This window comes from Ambystoma mexicanum, chromosome 1p (assembly GCF_040938575.1).
Source record: "Ambystoma mexicanum isolate Mex_15411 chromosome 1p, UKY_AmexF1_1, whole genome shotgun sequence".
Taxonomy (NCBI): Eukaryota; Metazoa; Chordata; class Amphibia; order Caudata; family Ambystomatidae; genus Ambystoma; species Ambystoma mexicanum.
Genome location: NC_090921.1, coordinates 1354110312 through 1354137999, shown reverse-complemented (window position 1 = coordinate 1354137999; position 27688 = coordinate 1354110312). Strand labels below are relative to the sequence as shown.

Here is a 27688-nt window from a genome sequence, read left to right as displayed (position 1 = left end):
GTACTGCCTCGATGAACGGATATACTTCTAACGTGGAAGCGAATACTTCTCCGCAAAGATGCTATACTTTGTTGAGCCTGTGTCAACATTTTTCAAAAGGTCCCTACACTCTTAATGTTCCAGTACCCGCGCTTCTCAGTAGTACTGCATCACTCTTTGTGAGGGTGTGCTTGTAACTCTGAGAAGGAAGCAGATATTGTGTGACAGTGTCTAATTTTTTCCGACTTCGATGTTACGCTAGCACACATTCAGGAACATAAGATGTTTCCTCTCATGAGCCCCTCCAAAAATTCACCTTTACTGGGTTTGAGGGATTTCATTGGGAGGCCATTTCCACATGGCACTGATGTGCTGACTGGGTATATCCTTGATAATGGTGTGAGTACCTGTGCATTGGATGGTGACGCTGCAGGTACCTAAGGCTTTGAGGGCAATGCCCGGCAATGATGTTTGTACCTGGGTTTTCGATGCCACCACATTGAAATTATGGGAGTGCCAGGGCTTTTGATGACATTGGACCTCATTAGGAGGCAGACGGACCGGCAATTAACGGTGCTGGTAAGGGACCGGCACCGTTCATTACGGGCCACCACATTACGGGTCTGCTCGCGGGTGGAGGAAAGGACGTCTGGTCCAGACCAGACGTCCTTACCGGCACCCGCGAGCAGACCAGGATGCTAACAACGGGCCCGTCATTAACAAACCCGTTGTTAGCATCCTCCCCATTCCCATTGAGCCCTACGGGGACTCAAATGGGAATGGGGATGTACCGGGTCCGGGTTCCTGGGACAGGGAATTACCGGGCCCACCAAGGTCGAAATGGCCCGGTAATTCCTCAATCCTGGAACCCGGCTCATAATGAGGCCCATTGACTGAAATATGATAGAAAACCCAAACATACGATCTGAGAAGCATAGCACATCATGCCAACAACTGGCAAATGATGGTACTTCCTGCGCTAATGATGGCAATACTAGGGCGGTGTAAGTAGCTAGGGTCTGCCAATGCCTATATGTTGTCTACACATCTGCCCAAAATACTGGCTTTGTCAAATCTTGCTTCTAAATATTCACGATGTTTATTGCTTCAAGCGAGAAGTGCCCTGGGGTGATTCAATTTACAGAACTGCGCTATATCATTTTATTCAATCATTCATTATGTTACTTATTCACCCATGCATTCATTTATTAGTCATGTACTCTGGTATCACTCTGAGCGGAAGAACTTGAAATGAATGTATCCACTTACCGCAAATGGGCTCTGGGTGCAGCGAGTCTCAATAGAAATAGAAGAGGTGTACCTTGATGGATCGTTTTATCTGGATAGACTGTCTATGAAGACGCACCCCCAGCGCGAATGCTCTATCCTCTTACCTAGCCCGGATCCTTGCAGAACTCTACACAATGGAAAATCAATAGGATCTACTTACTGCCTGCCTTCTCTGTGCATCCCCTTGAAACGTTAAGAGAATTCCAAGCATTGCTCCCTTCCTGGCAACGGGCTGTTGCTGCGGGCTTGGGGGTTTGTGGGGCTCACTCACCTGAATGTCCACTGTGGCCACGCCAGCTAGATCTTTGATTCCCTGATTACCGTTTGGTGCCTCAATGTGTGACAGATGTAGCATACCGAATGTGTTAAGGTGGAACGGGGTTTGAAGAGAAAAGTAATGCAAGGGGGATACGGAGAATAGCAATTCCAAGGAGGCTGAGGGGGAATTCCATGCACGTCAAAACCGGGACGCTGCACTACCTTACTACATGTTGCTTTATTCATTGGTCAAGATCTGATGTTGCAGGGCTTATCCTCCCTGTGCCCCACTTCTGCACATGCACGCTATCGGGGAACCTTCCTATTCACTGTCGGCTGGACCACCCTTGAAAATGTGGATGTTGTATGGGATGGCACAGCAAAGAGCACTGATTGGCGAATAATAAAACAAGGACTCACGTTGATGAAGAAGGAGATCACAGCCAGACCATTGGGGTTCCGCGAGGCTTCGCTGATGTTGCTGTATAGATCTTCGTTGAAGTGAATCAGCTGCACCTGGAGTGGATCAGAGATAGTAAACTCAGGTGGTGGCCTGCAGCTAAGGGAGGCATATAGCTCGTAGGTGTGGGCAAGATAGGGAAACTGACCAAGATGGGGGTGCAGTGCGCAGAGAAACAGCAGACTTGCCTGGAGGGAAAGCAAACTAGAAGTGGATGGTTTATGGTCTTTCCATCGAATTTTTTACATCGAGGGACATTTCCATCAAATCTTTTGCAACGAAAAAATTTGCATCGAATACATTTTTTTAATGTTGTTTTTTTAAGTGACATCCATCCCCAGCCCACTGTTTTTTTACCCTTTAAAACCCCCCACCACAAAAATTAACCCTTTACCCCTCAAAACATGCATTTGATGCATATTTTTTTGTTGCAAAACCCTCGATGCAAAAAAATTTGATGGAAAAGAATTCGATGCAAAGACCTGTTACCGAAGTGGATTTGTAGTGTAGCACATCACCAATGCCATTCCAAGGCATTAAAAAAACCATAATAAAGAGTTACTGATTAGTTAGTCTTCTATTCGTCTATAGATGCATATAAATAGCTTAGGATGTCTGGGTGGAAATGGTTACAAGTGAGTACATTCACCAGTGCATGGCAACACCGCGAATTCCTCACAAAAGGTACGGGTGGATCAATTCACCGTCTCATCTGCTCTTTGCATCCTGGCGATGTATTGTGCATTGTTCTATATTGTCAAGGGTGAAAGTGGTGCCTAAACATTCCTTGATATTCAGGCTTTTATGGATGCAGAGAATCCGCATTTTCTCTCTGCGGTGGAGAGAAATAAAAAGCAAATGGCTTTCTTTTGTATTGTCCCACTTCTGGAGACATCTTGTGATCCCTTCAACACCACCACCTGCCTCTGAGAAAGCCATTATAAGACCTCGTATGTCCTCAATAATGGGTTTCTTGGGGGATCGGGGTGGCAGCTCCAGGTGGTGGGCTCTCTAAATCACTGTGGTTCCAAGGTCTGCAGAATAGCCGTGATGGTCCGGTCACCAGAGGTCTGCCAGCAGTGCCGTCCCAGGCTGTGCTGAATCCACAGGTAAGGGGAGACACCTACATGACAGACACCCGCACTCTGAGGAGCTGACTGATGTGGTAGGATGATGTGGAAATAATTGTGAGCATCTTACTACCGCATTCACAAATGTGAACATTACACTGTAAGCGGGAAGACCTCCCTTTACTCCGATTTATCTAATAACAGGATATTTTTCTGTCGGACTCATATTTTCTACACTTGACATGCTGTCTTTGAGATCACAATTTGCCGTCGAATAAGATAGGTATTATGGAATTTGCCCCTCAGAACTTCATTTGACCCCTTAAAAGCACAGCCCGGCTGCTCCAGAGCTACTTATGTGAAGAAAAGTCACCCATGTTGTGTACCTGTGTGTGATTCTCTGTCTCAGAAGCAGTGTCAGAATATTATGGCACCCTAAATAAATTGGGGCCGGTCTGTGCCTCCGCTCTAGCGGGATTAAACTAGCCTAAAAACAGCACCTAATAGAGGCGCTCTTCCTCAGTTCTCTTTCCTATTCCTCTAAGACAGTCACACCACCCTTTTTCAACCACCAAAAATTCAATTGGGAGCATCCCGACCACTAATGGTACAAAAAGAGATGTTACTTGCTTACATCAGGAACATACTTAAAATAAAAAAAAAGCCTTAACATATAATACCACATAAGTGCATCACACCTAGTAAAAACAATTCTCATCTGTTTATATGTTTTACGAAGGTCAGAAGCTTCGTGATGGGGTTACTAAAGTGATATAAAAGAAAAATCGTATTTAATCCATTACTCATTTGGCAAGTTCACACTAACAAGACAATACATAGGTCTAGACTCAAAGCACAGCACGACTCATGGGTGGCCATTTAAAGAGAGCAATGACCTGAGTGGTCTATATTGGCTGACCCTAGCTGACAAACTCAAAAAGGCACAAGAAATGCTTTGCGCAATGTGTCACATTTAAGACCATAATCACCTTGTTATTTATGCAGTTTTTAACAAAACAAAATGTCAGGACCGGCCAAATCTATATGTAGCATGCTTTGAAGATCTGCACATTTTGAATGATAGCCATCCATTTCGATAATTATGTTCCTGATGCAAGCACATAATATCTATTCTTGTGCATTAGTGGTTGGAGTGCTCGGGACTGAATTGTTTGTTGGTCGAAAAACAACGGTGTGAATGGTGCTAGAGAATACCATGACAGCCAGGGGAGTTGTGAAGATTTTAACAATTTACCAAGGGGAATGTTGCGCTCTTTAGGCCGTGAAACCATGAGCAGACACCGCCCCCAGTGCATGTACATGTGTTTTGGTAGCTGATAAAAGAACTACACCTGGACCTGCCGCCGAGACCCCCCTTGAGGGGATATAGTTTAGAATCCTTCTATTGGGCGCCGCTGTCTCATTCTGGAGGCATCCTCTTCCATTGGGAAGCTTCACTTTTGGGGCACCTAGCTTCTAAATGTGTGGCAAGGGATTTTGTGAAAATCTGTAGAGGCACGTTTAATAAAGAACTTTTGTTTAGCAGTTGAAGGTCCCTCGTTTCTCCATTCCTATGTTCCGGACCTTTGTTACTTTTCCTAAGCACCCATCCTGCCCTTTAAAAAAGCCATATAGGCGTATGAGCTTAATTTTTGCAAGCATAATTGCCTGCGCTGAATATAATGTAGACAATAATCCTATGCAGACCTTGGGACTTCGCCGTCTGCATGAAGGAGACAGCACTTGTAGTTGTAGTCTAAGATGCTAAAATGGCTATCTAGTTTATAGCCTGGTTGCAGGCTCAGGTATGAATCAAATGCATCGACTCTAAGACAGTCTGAGGATTTCACTTTGATGGGGATTTTTCTTAGACATGATTCGTGGCTATTAATGTTGTTAAGAAAGTAATGAGCTACACTACATTTTATTTGTCAATGAAAAATCTGATACTTATACCCTTGTCACAGTCCCAAGGCGGGTGGAAGCGAATTGCTTGAAACAACAGCAGAGGCTGGCCAAGCAGTCCAACCCTAGACAGACCAAGTGCGCCAAATCGATCCCATGGAATGCTCGGAAGAGCGCCCCCAGCAGGCCAGTCTCTTCTGGGGCGTCCCGCGGGGCACGGCAACAATCTGATACTTCAGTGGCCTGACACTGTATCTGAATTGATAGATTTGTGACTTTTACGCCAAAAGATTTCCTGATTAATTCTCTGAGTGACAGTATTTATCTTCAATTTAACACATCTATTGTCCTTCAGCAATCCTGACTGCTGTGTTATGTTTGTTAATTTAATTTTTTGATATATCTTCAACTATCATCCATTCAGGGCTGCTAGGATCCACTTACCTCTGCAGACGATGGCTTCTTGTTCACAAAGTGCTCTGATCCCACCCCGTCCTCGCTGCCGAAGTGCAGCCGCACCTCCTCCAGGCGGTGGTTGTAGAGCAGCGGGCCACCAGAGATGTTCACGGGGTGATGCGGATCAGGGCGGAAGGACACGTGCCGGCCTGTGTTATGCAGTGTTCCACCCACCTGGAGGAGGATCACAAAGGAGATAAGAGCGTGAGGGCAAACGCATTCGGTGAGTTAAACAGGACAGTGAAGGAAGAGACTAAGGAGGCTATAGAATTAGAATGTAAGAAATAAATGATAAGAAAATAGAAAAAGAAGACAAAAGGTAAAGAAAAACATACATGAAAGTGAAATATTGAAAGTAAGACAGGAGGGTAAAGGGTCTATAGATTGTCCATATAATGATAGAGTATCACAGAGAATGAAAGTGAATTTTGGAGATTAAAAAGCAGAGGACGATCTGTGTCAGGAAATGCATTTGGTCAAGGCTTCGGTGCAGAGATGTGATTTAATGACTTGCCAGCCCTGCCCTGGATAGGTTCCAGTCGCAGGAGTGGTGCCTCTGTTTCTTATTTCACACTTGAGCTATTGGGTTAGGGATAGTAAACTTGTGGCTTTCCAGATGTTTTCGTCTAAAACTCTCACCGGCCCCATAAAGTCAATGGTGGGGGGATCAGTGGCGTTTTACTCCAAAATATCTAGAGCGCCACAGGATGCCCAACTAATCCAGAATTAGGTGAAGCATGACCACCAAGCACAGTAGACAAAACACATAAGTCAAATGCTGTGCTGTTCGGAATCAGACTTGAAAATCAGCAGGTGCCAAATACCGTGACCTGCCTCTCGAAATAACATTGCGGATCACAAAGGTCAAGGCCCAGGGGGTAGAATTTGTCTTCCTGAATTACACAAGGACTCACAGGAGGAGCCATCTTTGTGAGGTACCACTATCCCATGGGATGTATATTGCATGCACTATGAACTGAACAAGAACTAGGGGGATTGCTGACAGATAGCTCCACTTGGTTGAGGAGCTCTAGTTAAGCCCAAAGGTTATAAGAGCCTTCCGAGGGTGGGTAGCACGTACTAGTACATTATTTTGGCTCCACACATTGGTTGCTAGAGCAGGAAGCCATTTGTTGCTGTCTTGCAGGACATTTGGTGCTGGGGGCCCTTTGAGGAGCACCTTAGATCGTATCAAGCAAAGGACTTGAAGTGGGATTGTCAACCACACCGAAGGCTGCAGTTGGACATGCAAAACAGCAGAAACGAACTCCTTTTCTTAGGCTGGCAATGGGTCAACATGATGTGTTGATGTCCTGTTGGAATCCTGGAAGGAATAAATACAGGTCTTTTCAATAGTCAACCTTCTGCTTTTATAAAGCACCAACCACCCTGGCATCCCTCTTGGGTTCTTCGCACATTAAGGCTAGTCCTCACCCAAGCAGAGGCCTAGTTGCTTTGCTCATTTAGTGTTTGCGATAAGACATATAGAGCATGAAGAGGGCGAGGCAAGTTTTTTTGAGGTGGTGTCTTTGACCTTCAATGGAGCATCTCTGTTGTGAATAATCTATTTTGAGCTTGCTTCCTCCTCTCCCATTCTTTTCAGACATAGGAATGGACAGTTAGGGCTTGAGTTCACATGATTTCTTTTATGATGTATATCCTGCAAACGTTGAATTTAGAAAGAGGAGATTCTTGCGGGATGTCACATGTTATGGGAGACGAGTTTTAGAACTTTGGCCAACATGCAAAACTCTGATGTGGATCAAAACAAGGCAGAAACCTGACCTGGTGAACCAACGAAAAGCTTAGACACATCAGCAAGTCAGAAGGCCAACTGAGCCTGTGATTTTACCATTTGCACGGATGCTGGCAAAGTCCTTCACAAGGGGTATGGGATGGGTATAGGAGGCGGTTTCATACTGTACGGCAGGGGGTGGCTGTAGAGAGAGTAGTTGGGCTAGAGAATGGGTGGGTGGGTGGGCAGCAATGTTGGGGAAGCAGGTGGGAGAGAAGTGGTGTGGTAAAGGGTGCCAAGGTCAGAGCAGTTGCTGAAAAGAGGGGACTTTCAGGGAAGTGATGAAAGAGATAGTGGGGAATGTAATTGGAAGTGGTGAGGTTAAGGATATGTGTGACCAGAAGAAACTTTACAGGCAATAAAACACGTTGGCGGGTCACTAAAAGACTGAGAGCTACCTTTGACGAATGACGGAGCTATGAGAAAGCAGGCAAGTGCATATCATAAGTATGGGAGGTTCAAGCAAATTGAGGGTCTGTCCAGTTTTAAGAAAAGATGTGTGTTTGGCATAAAGGTTGGAGGAATGCTGCGTGCAATATCCTGCGCATCGACAAAGAGACACCAATCCATGGGAAAATACACTGAATTCAAATTGAGGCCCATTTTACTTGCTGCTCTTGGGTGCTGAACTGCCTTAGAGGAAGGCTGCTGACTCTATTGGCTTTGTCCAGGTTGGGAGAGACGCCCCCTCACGGGTGCAGTGGGCAGGCTTAGAGCATCCCATGCCAAAACATTGAAGAGTCCAATAATGTGGCACAGATACGGTTTTATTAATAATACCCCAACAAAAAACAGGGATAGTCTTGGACATCGGATGATCTCCAGTTCCTTCTCGTACGGACAAGGGCTTGCCACAGAGTTTTACCTTAGTATGACATCACAAACAAATGATGCATTGAGCAAACTTAGGAGGGACATGATTGGGTGAGTAGTATGGTAGCCTATGTTTTCTATATGGGATTAGTCTTCTAATTGGTCCGGCGATACTGAGCAGCACTGCCTAGGACCACCTATGAAAATGATACATGGGGAAGATGTCACCAGGGCAAATTGTGAGTGGCTGCTGCAACACTGCTAAGGTGAACATGGAAGATGGACGTGGATTGTTCAGGGGTGGCTTTTCAGCCTTGCTATGTTGGACAGTTACCTGCTCATGAGAAACAATTGAAGGGGATGAGAACGGCCCCAAGATGCTGCATGTCCCACCAAAGTTACCATTCCCTGATTCCCTAGCCTTTGAGCCAGGACATTTGGTTTTCAACTTAGTACTAAATTGTATCTTCTGTCCAAAGAGATGGATGGGAATGAAGGTCTCTGTTTACTCTTGTCAGGCACTAATGACTAGGACTTCTTTGCCAGCTGTAAGTCACGTGCGTGGAGAGTTATCCTGTTTAGTCATTTATACACATTTGGCTGGTTCTACTGTGGGTGTTGTTACTTTCTTGGCCTCTGTAGACTTGTTCAAGCCACTTTCTCCTTGGCCTCAAGTATGGGCTGATGAGAAACTGACCTTCCTACATCATTTGTTTCCTTATTGATTTAGATAAAGCTGTGTCTGTCGTGTGGGATCTGCCTTGTGTCTGTATTTTCCAACGCTGGCTTGAACCTATCCCTCTCCGCTAACCTTGGCAATCTTATGTACTTGCCAGCTGCGTTGTTCGGGCTTGGTCCTTCTGATGACTCAGCAAAGAAAATATCTCTGCTTTACTATGACATCTCAATATTTCCCATTCATCTAACGTGACTGCGTCCTCCATCTTGGTTTACATGGCTACCCATTTGACTTGCATTCGACGCTAAGCAAGCATTTATATGCATTCTTTTGGGTCTTGCGTTTCAGCATAGGAGGGAGAGAGGTAGTACTTGTTTTCTACCATAGTGATTATAAGCATTTTCTCTGTGTTTAAGTGAAGTTTGACCTAGCGTTCATGAATCGTTGTGCTTGCCTACATGTGTTTCATGTCTAATGTGCCTATGTGTGTTGGCTTGCAACGTGATGTAATTTGTCTATTACAAATTACAGCTCATCCAAGGGTTCCATCGCCGGCAGGGCTATTTCTTTGGTGATGTTATCTGGGTGGAGTCTGTACGGTTGTCTCAAGGAATAGCGCCTGTTGCATCAGCGGTATAACAGTGGTGAGGGGGTAGATACTCTGAGCGAAGTGCACCGTTCGTGTCTATACCATCGAAACGGGGGAGGGTCGAGGCAGTGATGGACACGTTCATTTGCCTCTCTTCAGCCTCTTTTAGGCATTTGTTGTTGGTGCTTTGCTGGAGAGTGTTTCACTTTGATGGCGGGTTCAAAAAAGCTGGTTGAGCTTTTGTACTAAAGAAGTAGCTGAGGCAAAGGAGTGCCGGGGAAGGTTGCATGCATTGGTAGAAGTAGGCTACAGGATGATATTGACAATTTGGCAGGCCTTGTTGAGGAAGGGCTGTGTATGTCATGCATCGTGTTTAGTAGAACTAATTAAGTTTTTTAATGAGGTTTGGACTCTTTTGAGAGTGTGGGAGTCATTGGCAATACGTCTATCATCGTCCTAGACATTAAAGGGTTTTACGTCTTGGCGGCTTCTCTCCAGGAACAACTGTCTGCCTCACAGATGTCAATAATGCCTTTGGCCTAGACACCACAGACGTCTGACCGTCTGCCATATTCTAGGGGCAGTGATGTGTCAACCTGGCTATTGGGCACAGCCTTTAGCTGTACCTAACAACCAGGATCCAGGTGTTTATATTGGCTGGGAGCTCCAATCAATCATAAACTTCCCTTACAGCCAGAGCACATTAGCCATACACCTATAATTGACAAAGACTCGTGCACTACGATGATTAGACTCCACAAACGTTGCTGAATTCATATGGAACTTCCTGAATCTGTGAGACCGTATCCAGTTATATTTTCGAAAAAATAGTTTCTAAATACAAACATTTCGAATACAAAGTTAAGAAAAAAATGTTTTGAATGCATTTTTTTCATGTTACAGGTTTTATTTTAGTTTCATATAGAAAGATGCTTTTGTGTCGAAACCTTTGAATTTAGAAACTTTGCCTGTCGAAAAAATCACTCCAAACCTGTGAGACGTGGAAGTATATTTTCAGTAGTATTTTATAATATATGCATTATTTAAGCATTAGTACCTTCGGGAATCCTGGCACTTATAGAAGTCTGAGGTCACCTATTGGCATGGATGTTCTCCCTACGTTTTTAGCACGCACCTAGGGGATGAGGGATCCTGTTTCAGTGTTAAACTCGCCCCAAATACAGGGATAGACAGCTTGGAGATGCACGTGGCGGTGGGCGGAGGGAGCGACCGGCCCTGTGTAACGGGGGATGAGTGGCAATGTTAAATGCTGGGAGGGAAAGATTGACGCATTCTAGCTAAGAGATCCTGAACGCTCTGCACATCTGCTGGTTAATAGCACCAGGAATGGATGCGTCCTGATTGGCCATGACACAACAACTTGCTAAAACGGATGCTAAATTGACATTAAAAGCTCTTTTACCTAACACTCAGTACTACAATCTCCGATAACAAACTCGAGCTGTGAGTTACACAATGCACTTCATCACTGAAACTATCCTTCCGGCTCCAAACAAAACACGTTCTTCTCTGGAATGCATGAACTCAATGCATAGCAACACTCAGGGTTCGCACATAGTACGGTGACATGAGACAGCAGCTCAGGAATAGTATTTCTCAGGGCCAGGCCATTTGTCTCTTTTTCCAACTTTCTCTCACACTCCCGATTTTATAAACGGTGGACATTCTTCTCCTGACAAGGACTAATAGTTAATACTCTCGTACTGAAACTTTTTACTTACATATAGATGTATGCTTGCCTGATGCTATCATGCACAGTAGAGGCTGTAAACATACGCAGCATTTTCACCCAACATCTCCCCAGCAGTGGACTTTGGAAACAAACATTTTACATCTCAACTCCAGGGGTTCCATAATGTTGGCCTTGTCTATCTCTCTCTTGCCCCGTTCATGAAACTCTATGAAACAATGAATGAGAACTATAAAGACCAGGCCACACTCCTAGCAATGATACACTCTAAACTTATCTGCTGGAGTGTTTCACCTCAACTGTCCAGGCTCGTCTGGATAGAGAAACCGAGCGATATTCACAATGGCGAAACCGCCTATGTGACCTGGCAAGGGGGGGAGTTGGTGGACAAGACGGTGCTCATGGAAGCTGTGATGGAATCACAAAAATTGTTACGTGTCTTGCTTGAATCAACAACATCATCCACCAAGAACCTCCAAAAGGGTTTCTGAGGAGGGCCATCCAAACAGAGTCTTAAGACTCCAAGGACAGAGAAGGAACCTCTTGGAAATGAGATGCATGAGCTCCAATATTCCTCTCTACCAATATTGAGAAACCCTGAGATGACACACTTGTAGAAAAAAAAAACTCGGAATGAGGAGCGAGAAACCCAATGTAACCCACTGCAAAAAAGGGCAGATCTGGAAACCACTGAAGATTGGGTGTTGGTAATTAATGGCCAGCCCAAGATTGCGTGTTGGTAATTAATGGCCAGCCCAATAAGGTTATTGGAGAAAGGGAATGTCCCCCTGTTGAGGAACCGGAAACAGATGATAGAGACCGGAAAATAATAATTGATCCAAATGCTCAGCTGAGCGAGCTGTTGAAACAGCAGAAGACAGTGCCCACAAGGGAAAACATTACTATATATTGAAAAAAAAGGCTCAAAGGTTAACTGTGGGAAGAAAATGCAAGAATGCGGGAGAAAGTCCCAAAACAAACCTGCGCAAAGAGGCTTGACATCTAATGCAGCAAAAACCTTCTTCAGAAATCTGAAATCTCCTTCACCGTTCCAAAAATTGCAATCAGTTGGTACAAATGGAGACAAGGAGACAAACTATTCAAAAGAAATAGAGAGAGAGATAAAGCAAGATTGCAATTGGAAAATGAGCTAGCTCGGGGTATCCCAATTACTGAAATAAAGCCTCCTCTAGAGGAATCAATCATGGAATACTCAGTATACTCATTCTGAACAATCGACGAAGAACCAGAGGCCCAATCAGATACCAGTGTTATAGAAATCACTAACCTGGATTCACAAATGGAAATTCGACCTAACCAGCAGAGAGGTGTCAATTTCATTACTATGGATGACAAAAGAAAGCTTGCAGATGAAAATCACAGGGAAATGGAACAAAGCAAGTCGAACATGGGGCTGAGAAAAACTACCGAGCAACCCAAGTTGGGACCACAAACAAGCTCATCCTGCAACAACAACCTGATTCTATCGTTAGAATGTGTGATTCAATCCAAAGAGAACCTAATTCTAAATAGAAGAAATGTTTTGACTCTGCTCCATCACACCCCAACCCTGCATACCATCTCTTCTTACAAAATCCTGATTGTGGAATTTGCCAAGGAAACATGAAAGGATTAGCTCCTTTTGCACCTCAGAACCAAACTGGTTAAAAACATCCTTCGTGAAGCAGCTGAAATGCTAAGACCCCTAGGGTTCAATTTATAAGAAATCAATCAGTCCATGCATGGACGTAGAGCAGCAACGATAGGGGGAAACCATTCCATTATAAACGCAAGAACGTTAACAAGAAGCGTGGATGAAATCAAACTATCGAATCACCAGCATCGTTCCACTATCCCACAAAAAGTCTCAAAAGAAACAACGCAAAATTCGTGGGCTAAGGACCGGGACAGTTTCACTGTTACTTTCACGGCCTTGAGGAAAGAGCCTTGAAGAGTAGCCCACCAGCAAGGTACACCATCGGAAACAGAGCCAACGTTGGATTGGACGTGGTTGCCTGGAGCCCTCTCTAAAGAAAACGATGCATAATGTGAGACAAAAAAAGAGCTTGGAGGAGCGGCAAATAGGATGCTGGAAAATTAGGGGCCTTAATCATTTGTTCACTAAAAAAGATCTGGACTAAAAGAGTCACGATATCTTGTGTTTCCAAGAGTGCTGGCTGAGCGAACCACCACTATGTGACGGCTTTACAAGTCTCTTGAACCCGGCAATATAGGGCCCTAAGGTCAGACCCCATGCGGGCCTGCTGACATTAATTAAAATGGGCAAAGACATTCATGTTTTAGAACAACATAATCCAAACACCTGGGTCTAAATGTTGATATTGGAAATTGGGGATCCTGGATAGGGGCGCGGGGGATCAAGGTTGGCCCAGCTACTGAATATCTCTTGGAAACCCACAAAAATGAAAGAAGTAGACTTTGTGTCATGTATTATCTATCTGATTGACTCAATAAGATCTGAACTGAACTTTGTCTATACTATACTTTGCGGCAATCTAAATGTAAGATGTTGTGGAGATGAATCTAGGCCATCCGAATAAAAAAAAATACCAAAGCTGCGACTCCAATGAAAGGGCTAGCAGATGATGAGAGAAATGGATGCCAGGGATCTTCACTTGCTGAACGGACAAACAAAGGGTGATATTCCGGCCAAGTATACGTGGTGCAATGCCAAGCTAAGAACATCCTTGACTGTTTCTTTGTATCTTCAAACATCCAGCGGATAGTGAACTCCTTTGTCATCACTAAAATGAGATCTAGTGATCACTCATTACTGACATTACCTTGGAAATGAGTTCTAGTTGTAGGACTCTCAATGACCAACATTGAGGTGTCTGTGTCAGAAGGTAGAAATAGATTGGCAATTACCACAGTAGAAGTCCTAAAAATGACAAAACCATAGCGTGAAGTTCACTTAAAGGGTGATGGTAACCTGGATTTCACACCTTTATTAGCTCAATTTATAGTGGGAAAATCGAATCAATGATCCCCCAAATACTCCCATAAATATAGCTATAATAACGAACTAGTGGATGCAAGTAAACAATTCTGATGCGACATTAGAGCATTAAAGAAACTCACAGGGAATAGAAACTAAAACAAAGAGAACAACAGTATAAAACTGGCACCCGTCATATAAACATCGAAGGTATCAGTTTGAATCAGAACTGATGCTAAAAACATTAAGTAGGAAAAATTCCTGATTAACCTGGGAATTAATCAATGCCCAGGGTGTAACCCCGGATACAGTGCAGATGGTGGGTGTGGTGGAAGAAACGTGGGTTGAACATTTTATATCCCTCTTCTGTGCAGATGCCTTGGGTGATGGCAATATAGGATTGAATGTTGATGGCCTGTGGTCTTGGAAATTTCAAAAACATGATATTTTGTGTCTAATTGGTAAACTGAGTACCTCCAGAGCTCAGGGCCTAGATGGCCTTACCAACAGTATTTTGAGGCAAAACCCTGAACAATGGGCTGAATTTGCTTAGGGGCTTTTCCAGTAAATAATGAGGAGAAAGAAGGTACCTCTTTCCTGAAGAGGGCAATAATTGTGCCAATTTTCAAGAAGGGCGATACGATGAACCTAAAGAATTATCACCCTATCGCCCTTCTTGTTCAACCTCTATATGTCCGACCTTGCCGAACATCAAGCAAAGGTGAGAGCCCCCCCAAGATAAAAGGTTGGCCGATTCTGTAGGTTCTGTATGCAGAGACGATCTTATCCTGGTGGGTAAAACTCCTATAGGCTTACAGAGAAGACTTGCCAACTTGGAAACCTATATGGAGAAAAATGACCTGCGTGTAAACCCCAAAAAATCAAAGGTCATGATCATTAACCTAGGTGGTCGGGTGAACAGATGAAACTTCAGTTGGCAGATGGGGAAAGAACCCCTTGAGAAAACTCAAAAGATCATTTACCTTGGAGTGTGCATAAACCAGAGTACAATCGAAACCCCTTGGTACCAGATTATAAAATCAAAAGTTAAAAACTTAGCATGCCAAGCTCTAGTTCTCCACAGCAGATACGGAGAATTTTCATTGATACCTGCTGTGACCTTCTATGCTATGAAGGCCATTCCCATCTTGAGATATAGGGCAGAGGCAGCCTTCAATCTCACCTGGCAAACGTGGACTGCCCTTGAAGGCCTGTTTTTGAAGAAGGTATTGAGACTGCCTAGGAGGCTGCCCTTTGCTCTGATTCGTTTTTAGCTGGGTTCATACTCCCTGTACGTAGTGAGCCCGTGGAAGTCACTAAGTCTGTTTCGTAAGTCCCTGATACCAGACTCAGCAATAAAGCCCCACTAAAAATATTGGGAACTGTACAAAATAAAAGAATAGAGTGGCCGCTGGACAATTGGAAAGACAAATGTGTGAAATGTGTAGCCCACCTAAATTTAACTGTGAAAGACTTAGTAATGAAACTGAGTCGAGTCAATCGTAAAGTAGATGACGATGACTGGATAATGACACAGACAAAAAGAAACACATATGCATTGATGAGAGAACATGATGGAGAAAGCATAGCTTTGAGAACGTTGCCAAAATATCTGACTACGTTCCCATGTAGAAGATATATTCCGGAGAGTGCGGCTAAACCTCTTTCCAACTAAGGAGGTCTTGAGAGCATGAAAACAAATAGATGACTCAGATATGGCCTGTAGATTTTGTGGACAAAAAGATCCTATTGAATCCCTGAAGCACCTGGTAGTTCACTGTGAGGTTTGAAGATCCAGAGATCCCTCCAGATGGGGAAGTTGTTGGGGGAAGCAGACTCTGTGATGGCAGACGAATGGTAGCATCGGGTTCACTTAGGAGAAAAACCAGCGCAGGTTTTTGCCCTAGTCAGGCTGATCACTGAGATTTTTAAGTCTGAATGTAATGAGGGGTAGCAAGTAGATGCAATTATTTTAAAAGGTTGGCACTTGGGAGGACCTTGTGATTGTCCCTTATTTTGCTAATCTCCTATCTCATCATCAGTTACCCCGATATGGTCTTTGAGGTAACTCACTGGCGTTTAAGTCTTGCTACCGTTTAGTATGCAACATTTTCTGCTTTGCATGCTCACTTATCAAAAGGCCCCTAATGTTGGCTTTCACTGCATCCCAAAAAATACCTGGTGAGGTCGTCCCATCTTCATTGGTCTAAAAATAACTCCTCATCTGCTCTGCAAGAAACTCACAAAAGTGTTGATCTCTCAGAAGAAAGTAATTGGGTTTAGGGAAGATCTGATGAAACCAACATCATGTCATGGTCTCTCCTTGCTACGGTATAATCACTGCCTTCACCAAGAAATACTAGTGGTCGTCTTTCAGATAAATGTTGTCTACATGTGAATAACTCATACGTTGAAATAACTCTCCCTTGGGGGTTCCAACCCTCTGCAAATCTATTATTACACATTTCTTAAGCAATCCTTGGAATCTGGAGGAGGAGGTAATCATACCTGTGGCCAAACAAGGGTTCAGGGAGTGTTTGTCAAGTGGTGAATTTGGTACTATATCAACATTTCCACCTATTATTAGCATACCCTGTACCAGACATTAGTTCCAGCAAAAACCTTCTCCGGAAATTCTTTATGACCTCGGTTGGGGCAGTATAACACACAAAACCCCTGACCACCAATAGCATGACTTCCATTGCTATCTTGACCCCAAGTTTACCCATCCTCAGAGGCATTGCTAGGGGGGATTTAAGGGGCTATAGCCCCGGGTCTTTTGGTTGTAGCCCCTGATAGAATTTCAGGAGCTACAACCAAAAGGCTAGCTAGCCCCCAGTACTGACATTTACGACATTAGCGTACCCCCGGGTCTTTCCCAGACCTAGCAGCACCCCTGCCCATCCTTAACTATTTGTTTAGTGAAGGCCCCACTCCAGCTTTCTTGGACTCATGTGAGGCCCACTATGTGCCTACTATACCCAAAGCTTTGATGTTCCTCCCTTGGTCTCTCCACTAATGGCTCTACTGTACAAGAAACCATTCTGTGTCTTTCACTTAAATTCTCTGGCCAGGAGAGAATGCTTGCATAGGGAGTTCAAACATTTCCATCTAGGGTAGCAAGAGAGATCTATCGAGCACTTGACTTCCATGGGAATAAAATGTCTTCCCATCTAACGCAACACAACTTTACCTGTGTCTGCCGAGGGCCCAGCCCAGAATGAGTATTCATTCCCAGACCAAGCATTTTACAATGAAAAGACTCCATTCTGAGGTGTTTTTCAAACTATAATTGTAATTAAGTTTCAAAGACCAGCGTCTGACAAGCAGAGATAAGTCCAAGCCAAAAGAGAACAAAAAGGCTTGCTCCATGACCTCTTTGGGTAAGTTCCCAGAAGTCAAGGGCAGTATGCAACAGGCTTTCTGGCCACTCCCTTGTAAAACTATGACACCTTCCTGTCTCTGGAAAATCCACCTACATTTTCATGCCTAATTTTCCCCTGCACAGGAGCAGCCATTCACATTTAACCACCAACTCAATCCCAATTATGTTCTCAACCTATTGGATAGGGCATTCAAGTGGGCGTATTGCTGATCTCACCTGAAAAGCTGTGTCCTCAGGTGAATGATTATCCTTGTCTTCGCTTTTCATGGTGTTGCATTTAGCCTCTATAATGTATACGTCTTTGGGAGCCATGGTCTGGAAATTTGCTTTATTGAGGCAATTGTTGGGACATCTTCTTGTTTGGTTTACCCGTTGATATTCCAACAAGCTGTAGCACCCTCCTCTAAAACGATTAAGGAGTACAGATCTGTTGAAGATTAAGGCAAAGGCAAAACCCCACTGATATTTAATGCCACTTTCACACAACCTGGTTGTCAGAGCACAGCATGCTTGCAGGTTGATGGGTCTTGGAGAATATGAATCCCTTTCCGTTGAACTCCAGAGCATCTTAGCAGGTGAAGTGGCACAGGAGTAGAGCGCTCGCTTGGACACCCATGCAGAGCTTGCTAACGCAGGTTCGAATCCTGGCAGTGCCAAACTCAGCCTTTCATCTTTCCGAGGTCGATAAATGAGCACCACACACCGTGGGTAATAATAAGCAGCGCTCAGATACCTGAGGGTTCGTAGCGCTATATAAATGCCACATTATTATTATCTTTGCTTTTCCTTTTACTCTATCTGATGAAGAACTCATGAATGCAGCTTCCTTACCCGCAATCCTTCTTTTCTTGTTTCTATTATCTTATTGCTCTTAATTGTTCTTATTACTCGTCTTGTTCTATATGTTGCTTTTGTTCTTGGGTATTCTAATTCTGTATTTGTTGGCAATACAGCGCCCCACTGCTCTTGGACTAGGGTTTTGCGCTTGATAAAATCCTGTATAAATACAATAGATAAAATAGTCACAACGGATTAGAATAGGCCCTAGCCTTTATCCAGCATGGCCCCCTCTCTGAGCCTGAACAACCTGAATGTCCGGGCCGCTTCCTCCTAGAACAAGGAGCTCACTATTTCTTTCACTAAATGTTCAACTTGTTCTGGGGTCTCGCGCTCATCCTCTGCCACATGCAGGGAGCGGACGTTTCTCCTCCTTTCCCTGTTCACAACATCATCCAATTTGAGTTCCAATTCTCTGTTTTTTGCCCCAATCTTCTCCAGGTGTGACATGTATTTCATTCCTAGGCTATTTCTACTACCTCCAGCGTGCCTTTACGTTTCTCAATCTTAGCGCTTAATTGGGCAAGTCATGGTTTGACCTCAGATCGGAGTGCCCAAATCTCTGTCAAAATGTGACCAATATCCTGTTTTGTGATAGACTCTGTTTGTGACCCCCAAAATTTCTGTTTTAGAGTACACAAACCCCTCCATCTTCCTCTCAGCTGATACATGGCAACACACATTTTCAAAAGCCAGGAGATTTCCCTTCCAGGTGGAGTTGGATCAAAACCCTTCATACACGTTTTGTGCAGTTGCGGCAAAGGTCCCAGGCTAAGGCTTTTTTTCTTTTCTTAGGCAAGGGGGTCTGGATTGGAACTTTGACTGCACTCAGATATTTATTTATTTATTTGCATTTTTGAAGCGCTCACACAGCCCGAGGGCATCGAGGAAAATTGTTGGTTGTTGTCTTAGTTGCATATTTATAACGCACTTAAATACAGAGAGGCTTCTAAGCGCGGACCCGGGGATCGACCTGTGTTGCTTCTTGTGTCTTGCTTCCAAGGCGAGCATGTTGCCACTCAGCTATCCTCCCGGGACAGATAGTGCATCTTATAACACTACACAACATCAACTTCCTAATCTATGGAGTTCCTAGGAGCAATTCTCTTGCATAACTAGTAATCTGCCCGTCAGTACAGAGATCCCCCAAACTAGATGGGTGGTGAAGTAGCTCCTTCCAGGGCACAAGTACCCCCCTCCAGTACCGCATTAGGATCAACGCTTATAGAATCGATCTATTAAGATGGCATATGCTTTGTGCCCTTCTTTTGTCCCAAGGTGTGACCCCCCCACCTCATGCAGCTTCTATCAGCGCCTGAGACCCCCCACACCTTTTCACCCTTTTGAATGTTTACTGCTCATTGGATTCACCCCATTTCTTCGATGTGGGGCTTGGTTAAAGAACAGCAGGATCTCCACAGCAGCCCCACTCCGGTTTCCCTCCAAGAAGAGAGATCACAAGTGAGTGCTGTCTCGTGTTCCCCCTCGTGTCACCCCTCGCGTCACCTCCTTCACTCTGTGACCTTTGAAAGAACCCTAAATCGAAACACTGGCTCTTTGTCAACTCCCTTGGGGGTACCACACCATGACTCAGGAGCAGTTCTCTGGCTTCTCCCGGGTGACGATTATGGGCGCCAGGGAGTTTTAGGGTGTTGACATCAAAAACATTTGGTCAAAGTAGAAATGGTAGATTTAGGCCGATATTGCGGCATAGAGACCCCCTGCAGCCCCCAGACCCCCGCTTAACTCCTCTACAATAACTATTTCCATAAACTCACCTCCCATATATATCTATATATATATATATATATCTATATATATATATATATATATATATTTAGCAGAATGCAAGAATACAACCACAAAATTGCGACCAATTCTCATTCGACCAAATGTGCAGCGCAGTAATCTGTCATCCCAACCACCCCCAGCTATAGTGAGAGGCAGGCACAAACAGAAGCAGTCATGGGCATTCTGTCCTCAGGAAGGCATTTTCAGTTTGCCCCCTAAACAGCTTTTCTCTCATGTCTACTGCGACCTGCATCCCCTTCACTTTATCTCTCTTTATCAAAAATAAGAGGGCCCGGAAATGGGCTGAACAGCAGCATTGTTTGGATTATATATAAATGGAATCTTAGAATGAATGTGAAGTTCACATAAACGCTGAGTGCTAAACATACAGTAATTAGGCCATTGAGAACTACAGGGTGATTTTGTTTTGCTCGGCAATCTTTTCAGTGGGGCTACTGTGTTAGGAGTCTCTACACAGGCCAGAATCATGACGTCATCTCACAGCAAGACTCACAGACATCTCTGGCACCAAGCTGATCTGCGCACTCACGATTTACAAAGGTTCTCTCAAGAGACAAGAGACTTGGCGTTGAAGTTTATAAAGCTAAACCAGCTGCATTTTGTTGACTGGTGGTTATGAGCGGTAAGTAATTTGCTAAATTGAACATTACCACTGGCTTCAGCTTATGAGAACTTGTATCCAAGCCACTATTGTGGCAATAAGCCACGAGGTGGCGGGCCAATACCGCCCCAGGTAATGCCTCTGGGGCGAGTTATAGACCCGAGCGATGTGAGGGCCTTAACGGTGCCCCGGGGCATTACCTCGGGTCGGTATTGGCCCACCACTGAGTGGCTTATTGCCATTAGACCGGGGTACTAATTGCTTTTTTTTCTGTTCCGAAAGTCTCCGCTCCGAGTCTCCACACGGCTGCAGGTTTCTATCGTCCCCCGCCGGAGACCGCGGGATAGAAGGTAAGTGGGGTGGGGAGGGAGGAGGGAGGAAAGGTTGGGAAAAAAAAATCTTACCTGCGTCCCCGGCGGGGGACGAAGGAAGCCTCCAGCCATGGGGAGGCTCGGAGCGGGGATTGCCCTGTTTTGAGCCTCCTCATTGGCTGAGGGGCTGCCACGCCCCTCGCCGGGAACAGAGTAGCCGGCATGCACGGCGTGGATGGGAATACCGTGTGGTATGGCTCGCAAATGAGCCAATCACCACACTGTATTCCTGTTCAGCCGCGCGTTCCGGGTACTAATGAGTAATGATGTTCTTCTATGTTGTGGAATATAATAACAAGATCATTGCTCTTACTATATTTTGCAACCTGATGAATACTTGTCTGTTGAGCTGGCTATTGTTTATTCTGAATGATGACATCATTGTCTGCACGAAGAGGAAGTAGATGCCATGAACATTGATGAGCTAAAGCCCCACTTTCCACAAGGTACATCCTACGGTTCCTTATTTGGAGAGGCAGCTGGTTTGTTAGGGCACAAGGGTGCCACCCTTTACTTAGATGACCATATCTCATGTGGCCTGGTGTCATGCTTCATCTCACCCTTGTCAGCAGCACCACGCCACATAAGTGCACATCACTCACTACAGCACATTTTGGTTTCTTGTACAAAGCCCAAGGGCTCTACGCAAACACTGTAGACCACAATATTGAGAGGCTGGCACAACGTATGAAGTCTGGCCCTGCCAACCACACAGCTTTGTGGAAATAGAATATGCCATGCCCTCTGACTATAGGAGATGAGAGGCAGGCCATCGGGTTCATCAGTGGAGGTGGTAAACTGATGATGAGAGCAGGTAAGTGTTGAAACACCTGTTACGTATGTATGTATGTTTGTGTGTGTGTATTCATGAGTTAATGCCATTGGTTCTCATGTTTTCTTATAGTTGAATGGCATGTTTGACTAGCATTCTGCGAAAAGCAAACACAATGTGCATTCTGAAGTGGCCATGCTGGCTACATTGGTGTAATCACTGAGGATTTGTTTTCTTTATGTCGCATAGAGCTTTCTTACTGACATGATGAACAAAGCCAACATGATGAGTGTTCTTATGTGGGCATATTGGCCTACCTTTTTGCAGCGAGTATGCATGTTTGTTTTTTTTACCTGCATTATGGAGAAAGCCAAAATGAGGAATCAACTTTCATGGGGATACTAGCCTCCATCTGTGCAGCCAGAATGGGCATGTGTTCTCACAGTGGCATGATGTTTTGTACTGGATTTGTGAGCCAAGCCAACATTGTGAATGTTCTTACATGGCCATACTGGCCTACATTGTTGAAACATTTTCCTTACAATAGCATGACATTTGTTACTGATGTTATGGGCAAAGCCAATATGAGTAGTGCTTTACACATGGCCACACTGGCCTAGATTGGTGCATTCAGTAAGCACATTTTGTCATTCAATAGTATGCAATTTTGTACCGCCATTTTGTACTGCCACGATAGGCAAAGCCAACAGGAATCAGATATTACATGGGGATACAAACATATATTGGTTGAGCCAACATAGGCAGGTTTTCTCATAGTATCATTATTAGTATTATGGGCAAAAAAAAATGTATGCTGTTATGTGGAGATGATGGCATTTATTGGTGTAGCCAGCATGGACATGTATGGGCACAGCCAGAAAAACAAGCATTGGCAAGGCCAACAGTATTGTCTTTTGTGTACAAATGGGTAAGGTATTTGCCAGGCATTGCTGTAATGATACTTACTGGCCATTAATGGTGACAACTTGAAAATGGTGCACGTACTTGGGCATTTGATAGTAGTGCCTGGCACATGACTATCTAATACGCATACACAAGCCAGAACTGTCAGCTTTGCTAATACTTGTTTTTAAAATGACTAGTGAAGGAAACACATACTGCATATCAATCAAGTGGCTAAAGGCAGGCCTGGTTAAGGCATTTTCACTACACCAGTAGCACATTTACAGCACCAATTAAACCATTAGCTCTCAGGCGACTGCTTTGAAAAAGTTTGATTTTAAGGCTTGATTAAGTTAGCTCAAAGAGATCCTTGGAGGGTGTGTTTTGGGCGGGGAGGGGCAGATAATGAGTGGACATGGTCATATGTTTAGCATGGCCATGGGCAGTCAATGGGTGGGTAAAGAGTCAAACGACACCTACAAGCATTGTGTCCCTCGTCACATATAAATGTAGTGCGGGTGGTGTGTCATGTGGTGCCCCACCAAAGATTTTCCCCTTGCCTCACCATTTTGTGGCCATGGCGCCCCTTGCAGAGTTTAAGCTTGACCAATTGACCGCTACCATTCTTGGATGCTGCGCAGACTGTGTTTTATGGTAGCTTTACTTTTTGGTGTGGACTTCTAAGTGCCACCTATATGCCAAAACTATTGTGTTCGAGTACATATAGGGTGAAATTGCATATGAGGTGGGATACAAAGTTTGTAGGTGCTATTTGCTTATTTGCCCACCCATTGACTGCCCATGGCCATGCTAATTCCAATGGCTGTTCTTATCCTGTTCCTGCACCTCCCTGCCAAAAACACCTCCTTATGGGTACTCATTGGGCTCACTTTAATCAAGCCCTACCAACAAATTTTGCACTCGAAGTGCCTGCCAGTGTTTTTCCAACGCAGTCTTCTGAGAGTTAATGACTTAATTGGAGCTGTAAATGTGCCACTACTTAATAATATGTCTTAACCAGGTCTGCCTTCATCCACTCGATTTATAAGCACTATGTATGTCCTTCACTGAAGTCTTGTGAAAAGTAAGCATTGGCAAAGCCAACAGGTTTGGCTTGTTTCTAAGTATTATGCATGTGCCAACACTGCTATTATATGCCCAGGTAGTCGCACCATTTTGCAGCTGCTACCATTGATGGGCAGTGAATACCACTCGGGCAGTGCCTAGCAAGTGCCTTTCTGATGCCTACACGAAAGCCAAAAGTTGGCATTGCCAATGCTTGTGTTATCAATGGCATGATTCTGGGTGTTGCACGAAATTAGGGAAAAATGCTTAAATGTTATGATAATAAATGTTTAGGCATTTACCTTGTGAAATAAAAATATGCTTAAAACTGCCTTACGTCTTGCCTGTGTTGCGCAGCACTTTGGCTGTAAGCAACGGTTAAGACAGCTCCAACGTAAAGCAAATGTCGGGCCCTTTTCCAGCATTTATTTCTTTATGTAGAGCCTCGTCAGGCAAGTAAGACTCTTGAGACAAGCAGAGATCAGGGGTGGACTGGCCTATAGGGAACTTTGGAGATTTCCTGGTAGGCCTCTACACCCTGGGCCTCTTTTGTGTGGTATTTCCAAATGTTCTCATAGGAAAGGGTTGGGCTTGCTAAAAATGTGTAAAATGAGGCCACTCTGAAAATTATTTCCATGGGCCTCTTTTGGTTCCCAGTCCACTCTTGGCAGAGATGGGGATGAAACAGGCATGGGAGGCAAAATGCTGTTGCATGAATCGCTCCCCACGTTGTGTGATGCTCCACCAGCTGCTGCCTGCCTGGATAACCGATCGTATTACAAACAAATGCCACAGGGTTCAGCGAGAACTTCTTGTAAGAAGCGAACATGGCGAACAGTTGGGCACATTTAAAGCCCTGAAGACTACTTACTAGAGATCAGTTCAATATATACTCCTGTTTGGGCTGTCGTAGGGGTGTTCGAAAGTCCTGCCACTAAAGGTTGAGGCAAGTTGTACAATTATAAAGTTCTTTTCTCCTGGCCAAAGTGTCGAAGTTCTGGGATTGGTTTAACTTTGAGGGGCTTGCACTCCAAATATAAGGACTGCTCTTTTTTCTGCCCTTTTATCCCCACTTCACTGGTCAAGACAGAATTTCAGAAAAAGAAAAGTAACAAAACGGTGCCTCTAAGAGTCGTAAATGGACTGTATTAGACACATTATATTTGATTTTTGGGAACTCAGTTGTTATGACCATCATCGGGGAAATGTTTTGTAAAAAGGGTTTCATGCTGTGTTCTTGAAGTAATAGCTGCAGGATTACGGATGCCCGAATGTAATATTCCCACTTGCCACCTTGCAATAAGCCAACGAAGCAGAACAAAAGTAGTCCCACTAGCACCGCGAATTGGCCAAAACTAAATAAGATGTCTTCAATTGTTCCCTATATTTCTTAACGGTGCCACACAAAAGCATTATGTCTGAGAGTGTTGCCCACTTTGGTGGAGTACAAAAACAGAGTAACACAAGATTACACAAGGTAGCATAACCTGGCATATGGCATGTTATTGTGCCCATTACTGACATCATATATTTTCCATGAATGCAACATAACTTGCGTGCCATTCCCCCATGGTATTACTAATCACAGTCACACTATGCATGTTATGTTATGATGCTGGGACTTACACAGTGCATCTGCGCTATTTTGCTCTCTGGTGGATCTGAAACAGGGGCGATGATTAGGTTAGAGGGCGGGGAAGGAAAATGCAAGATGGGTGTGTTGTTGTGTTGCATGCAGACCGGAAATACCCTGATCTCTGCTTGCTGATCTGTTCTAGGTGTTCATTGTTCCTTGCACAGAGGTATTTCTTACAAGAGGAGAGTATTTGTGGCTGAGGCACTAGCATGCATTGGCTGGGGGTGTGGTATGTTTGATGGCTGTAGTGGTGTGGTGTAGTGCAGTGTTGTTTTGTCTGAAGTCTTATCGGAGTGGCCTTTGGCAGCCCTTGTGCGGGCACCGTTGTTGGCATGCGTGCAGTGTGTTTGGATGTGGGCGTTTGATTATTTAAGGGCGGGGAATAGCAACGGACCCGGTAGGGTGATGGAGCGTCTGTCAGGCACGTCAGTTGCAGGCTGCGGGGAGGTTGCCATGGCTACTTAGGTGTGCTTAAGAGCCAGGTCTTCAAAGTTTTCCTGGAAGGTAAATTTTCCTGGATCATGCAAATTCCATTTGGAAGAGGTGCCACAGTTTCAGTGATGTTAGAGAAAGTTGACGCCCACCGCCCTTTCTGGTGTATGTTGCGATGTTGCGATTTGTAGCATTACTTCATTCTCAGTGTTCTCCTTGTTTGGTTACGGCTCATTATTATTATACAATATTTCTCATGATGGATTCATCAGGTTTCCCATTATTACCATAGAATAATTCACACAGAACTACGAAAAAACCCTATAGTCGACACCATATATTGCCAGACAGTACCTCAGAAGATTGTTTACCATTGCTACGGAAATTTCCAATACATGGCCCAGATTATTGCCGATCCGGGCAACAGAATAATATGTATCCGTGTCATGATCGACCACTCATCAGTTCCAGAGAATGTTTCCAGTAGGTTCCAAAAATGATTTCCTGTGAGGGCCAGTAAAATGATTGCCCATACAGGATTCAGAAAGTTGCCCATTAATGCCAAACACCACTCCTCAGTGCCACACCATATCCCCCACAAACCCATTCTCAGAAACTCTGCCAATATTATGGGATTGATGCCAAGTTGCCAAGCGCTGGTAAGGTTTCTGGGTGCAACGATCACACAAGCTCCCTCCCTCTTTTTCACCATTTGAACTGAAGTGATGTTTCTGTATGGATGAGGAGGGGTGGGAATCGGCTGCTTTTCACTAAATCCCCTGCTGCTATTTCTGGCAGAGAGTCTACTGGCAGGGGGGTTGCTACCCATCACCAGTGTTGTTCTGCGGAGCCTGGAGGATGAACAGTGCAAAGAGAAGCTGGAGCCACTGCCGGCTGAGTAGCTACTGCTCTGTCTTCTGATGAGTGCTGCTATAGGAGTGGGTGGTCTGCAGTTCCTCGAACATAACCCCTCCATTCATCGTAAGACTCCTCTCTCTTACTAGACCAGCAGCATTATTTCTTTAATCTCACTCTTTCCCTCCCACCCAACCCTAATTATAATTTCCAGCTTCCTAATCACTTGCCTTCTCCCCATCACCACTCTGTATTTTTCTCTCTCTCTTCTTCTGACTTAACTAACTACTTCACTCATAAAGTAGTTTCTCTACATGTGTCCATCCTCTCCACTCCTCCAATTGGCGACTCTCCATTCTGCCCCTCTTTCTCTCCTAATTCTTCTTTCTCTCCTCTATCTGACTCATGCGCACAGCACAGCTTCCCCCTTGACCCTATTCCCCCTTCTCTCATCCCACAAGCCTATCCCTTACTCATCCCCTACCTCACCTCCCTTTTCAATCTCTTACTCTCCACCTTTAAACACAATGGGGATCAAAGTCGTGTCCGGGTCCTGGTTCTCAGTATGGGGACTTACTGGGTCATTCCAACCTTGGAGGACCCAGTAAGTCCCCATTCTGAAAACCATTCCCCATTCCCATTCGAGCCCCCAGAGGGCTCAATGGGAATGGGGAAGGAGCTAATAACGGGCGCGTTATTAGCTCCCTGGTCCCTTAGCGGCTCCTGCTAAGGGCGGCTGGTAAAACCAGCCAGCCTTAGTGGGACACGCTAAGGGACCTTGGAATGCGGCGGTAAGGGGTTGAAGGCACCAGCATTTTTACCGGTGCTGTTAACCCCTTACCGCCGCACTCGTAATGTCCCCCAATGTCATTATTCCTATCCTCAAAAAACTCTCTCTTGATCCTTTTATGCCTGCTAATATCTGACCCATCTCTCTCCTCCCTTTTCTCTCCAAAATCCTTGGACGTATTGCCTATGCCCAAGTATCTTCTTATCTTGCCTGCCATTCACTTTTCCTTCAGGATTTTGCCATGTTCACTCAATGGAAACTGCTC

General features: G+C 44.6%; 1 protein-coding gene across 1 annotated transcript in view; it reads right to left on the bottom strand.

Moving 5' to 3' along the window:
• The window catches only part of CA11 (carbonic anhydrase 11), a 1189254-nt gene that overhangs the window by 127874 nt on the left and 1033692 nt on the right, over positions 1 to 27688 (bottom strand). The window contains exons 4-5 of the mRNA XM_069607034.1: positions 5407 to 5592; positions 1948 to 2043 (exon numbers count right to left, since the gene is read on the bottom strand). Of these exons, the coding sequence (XP_069463135.1) occupies positions 1948 to 2043; positions 5407 to 5592 (282 nt within the window). The remainder of the gene's footprint in view (positions 1 to 1947; positions 2044 to 5406; positions 5593 to 27688) is intronic.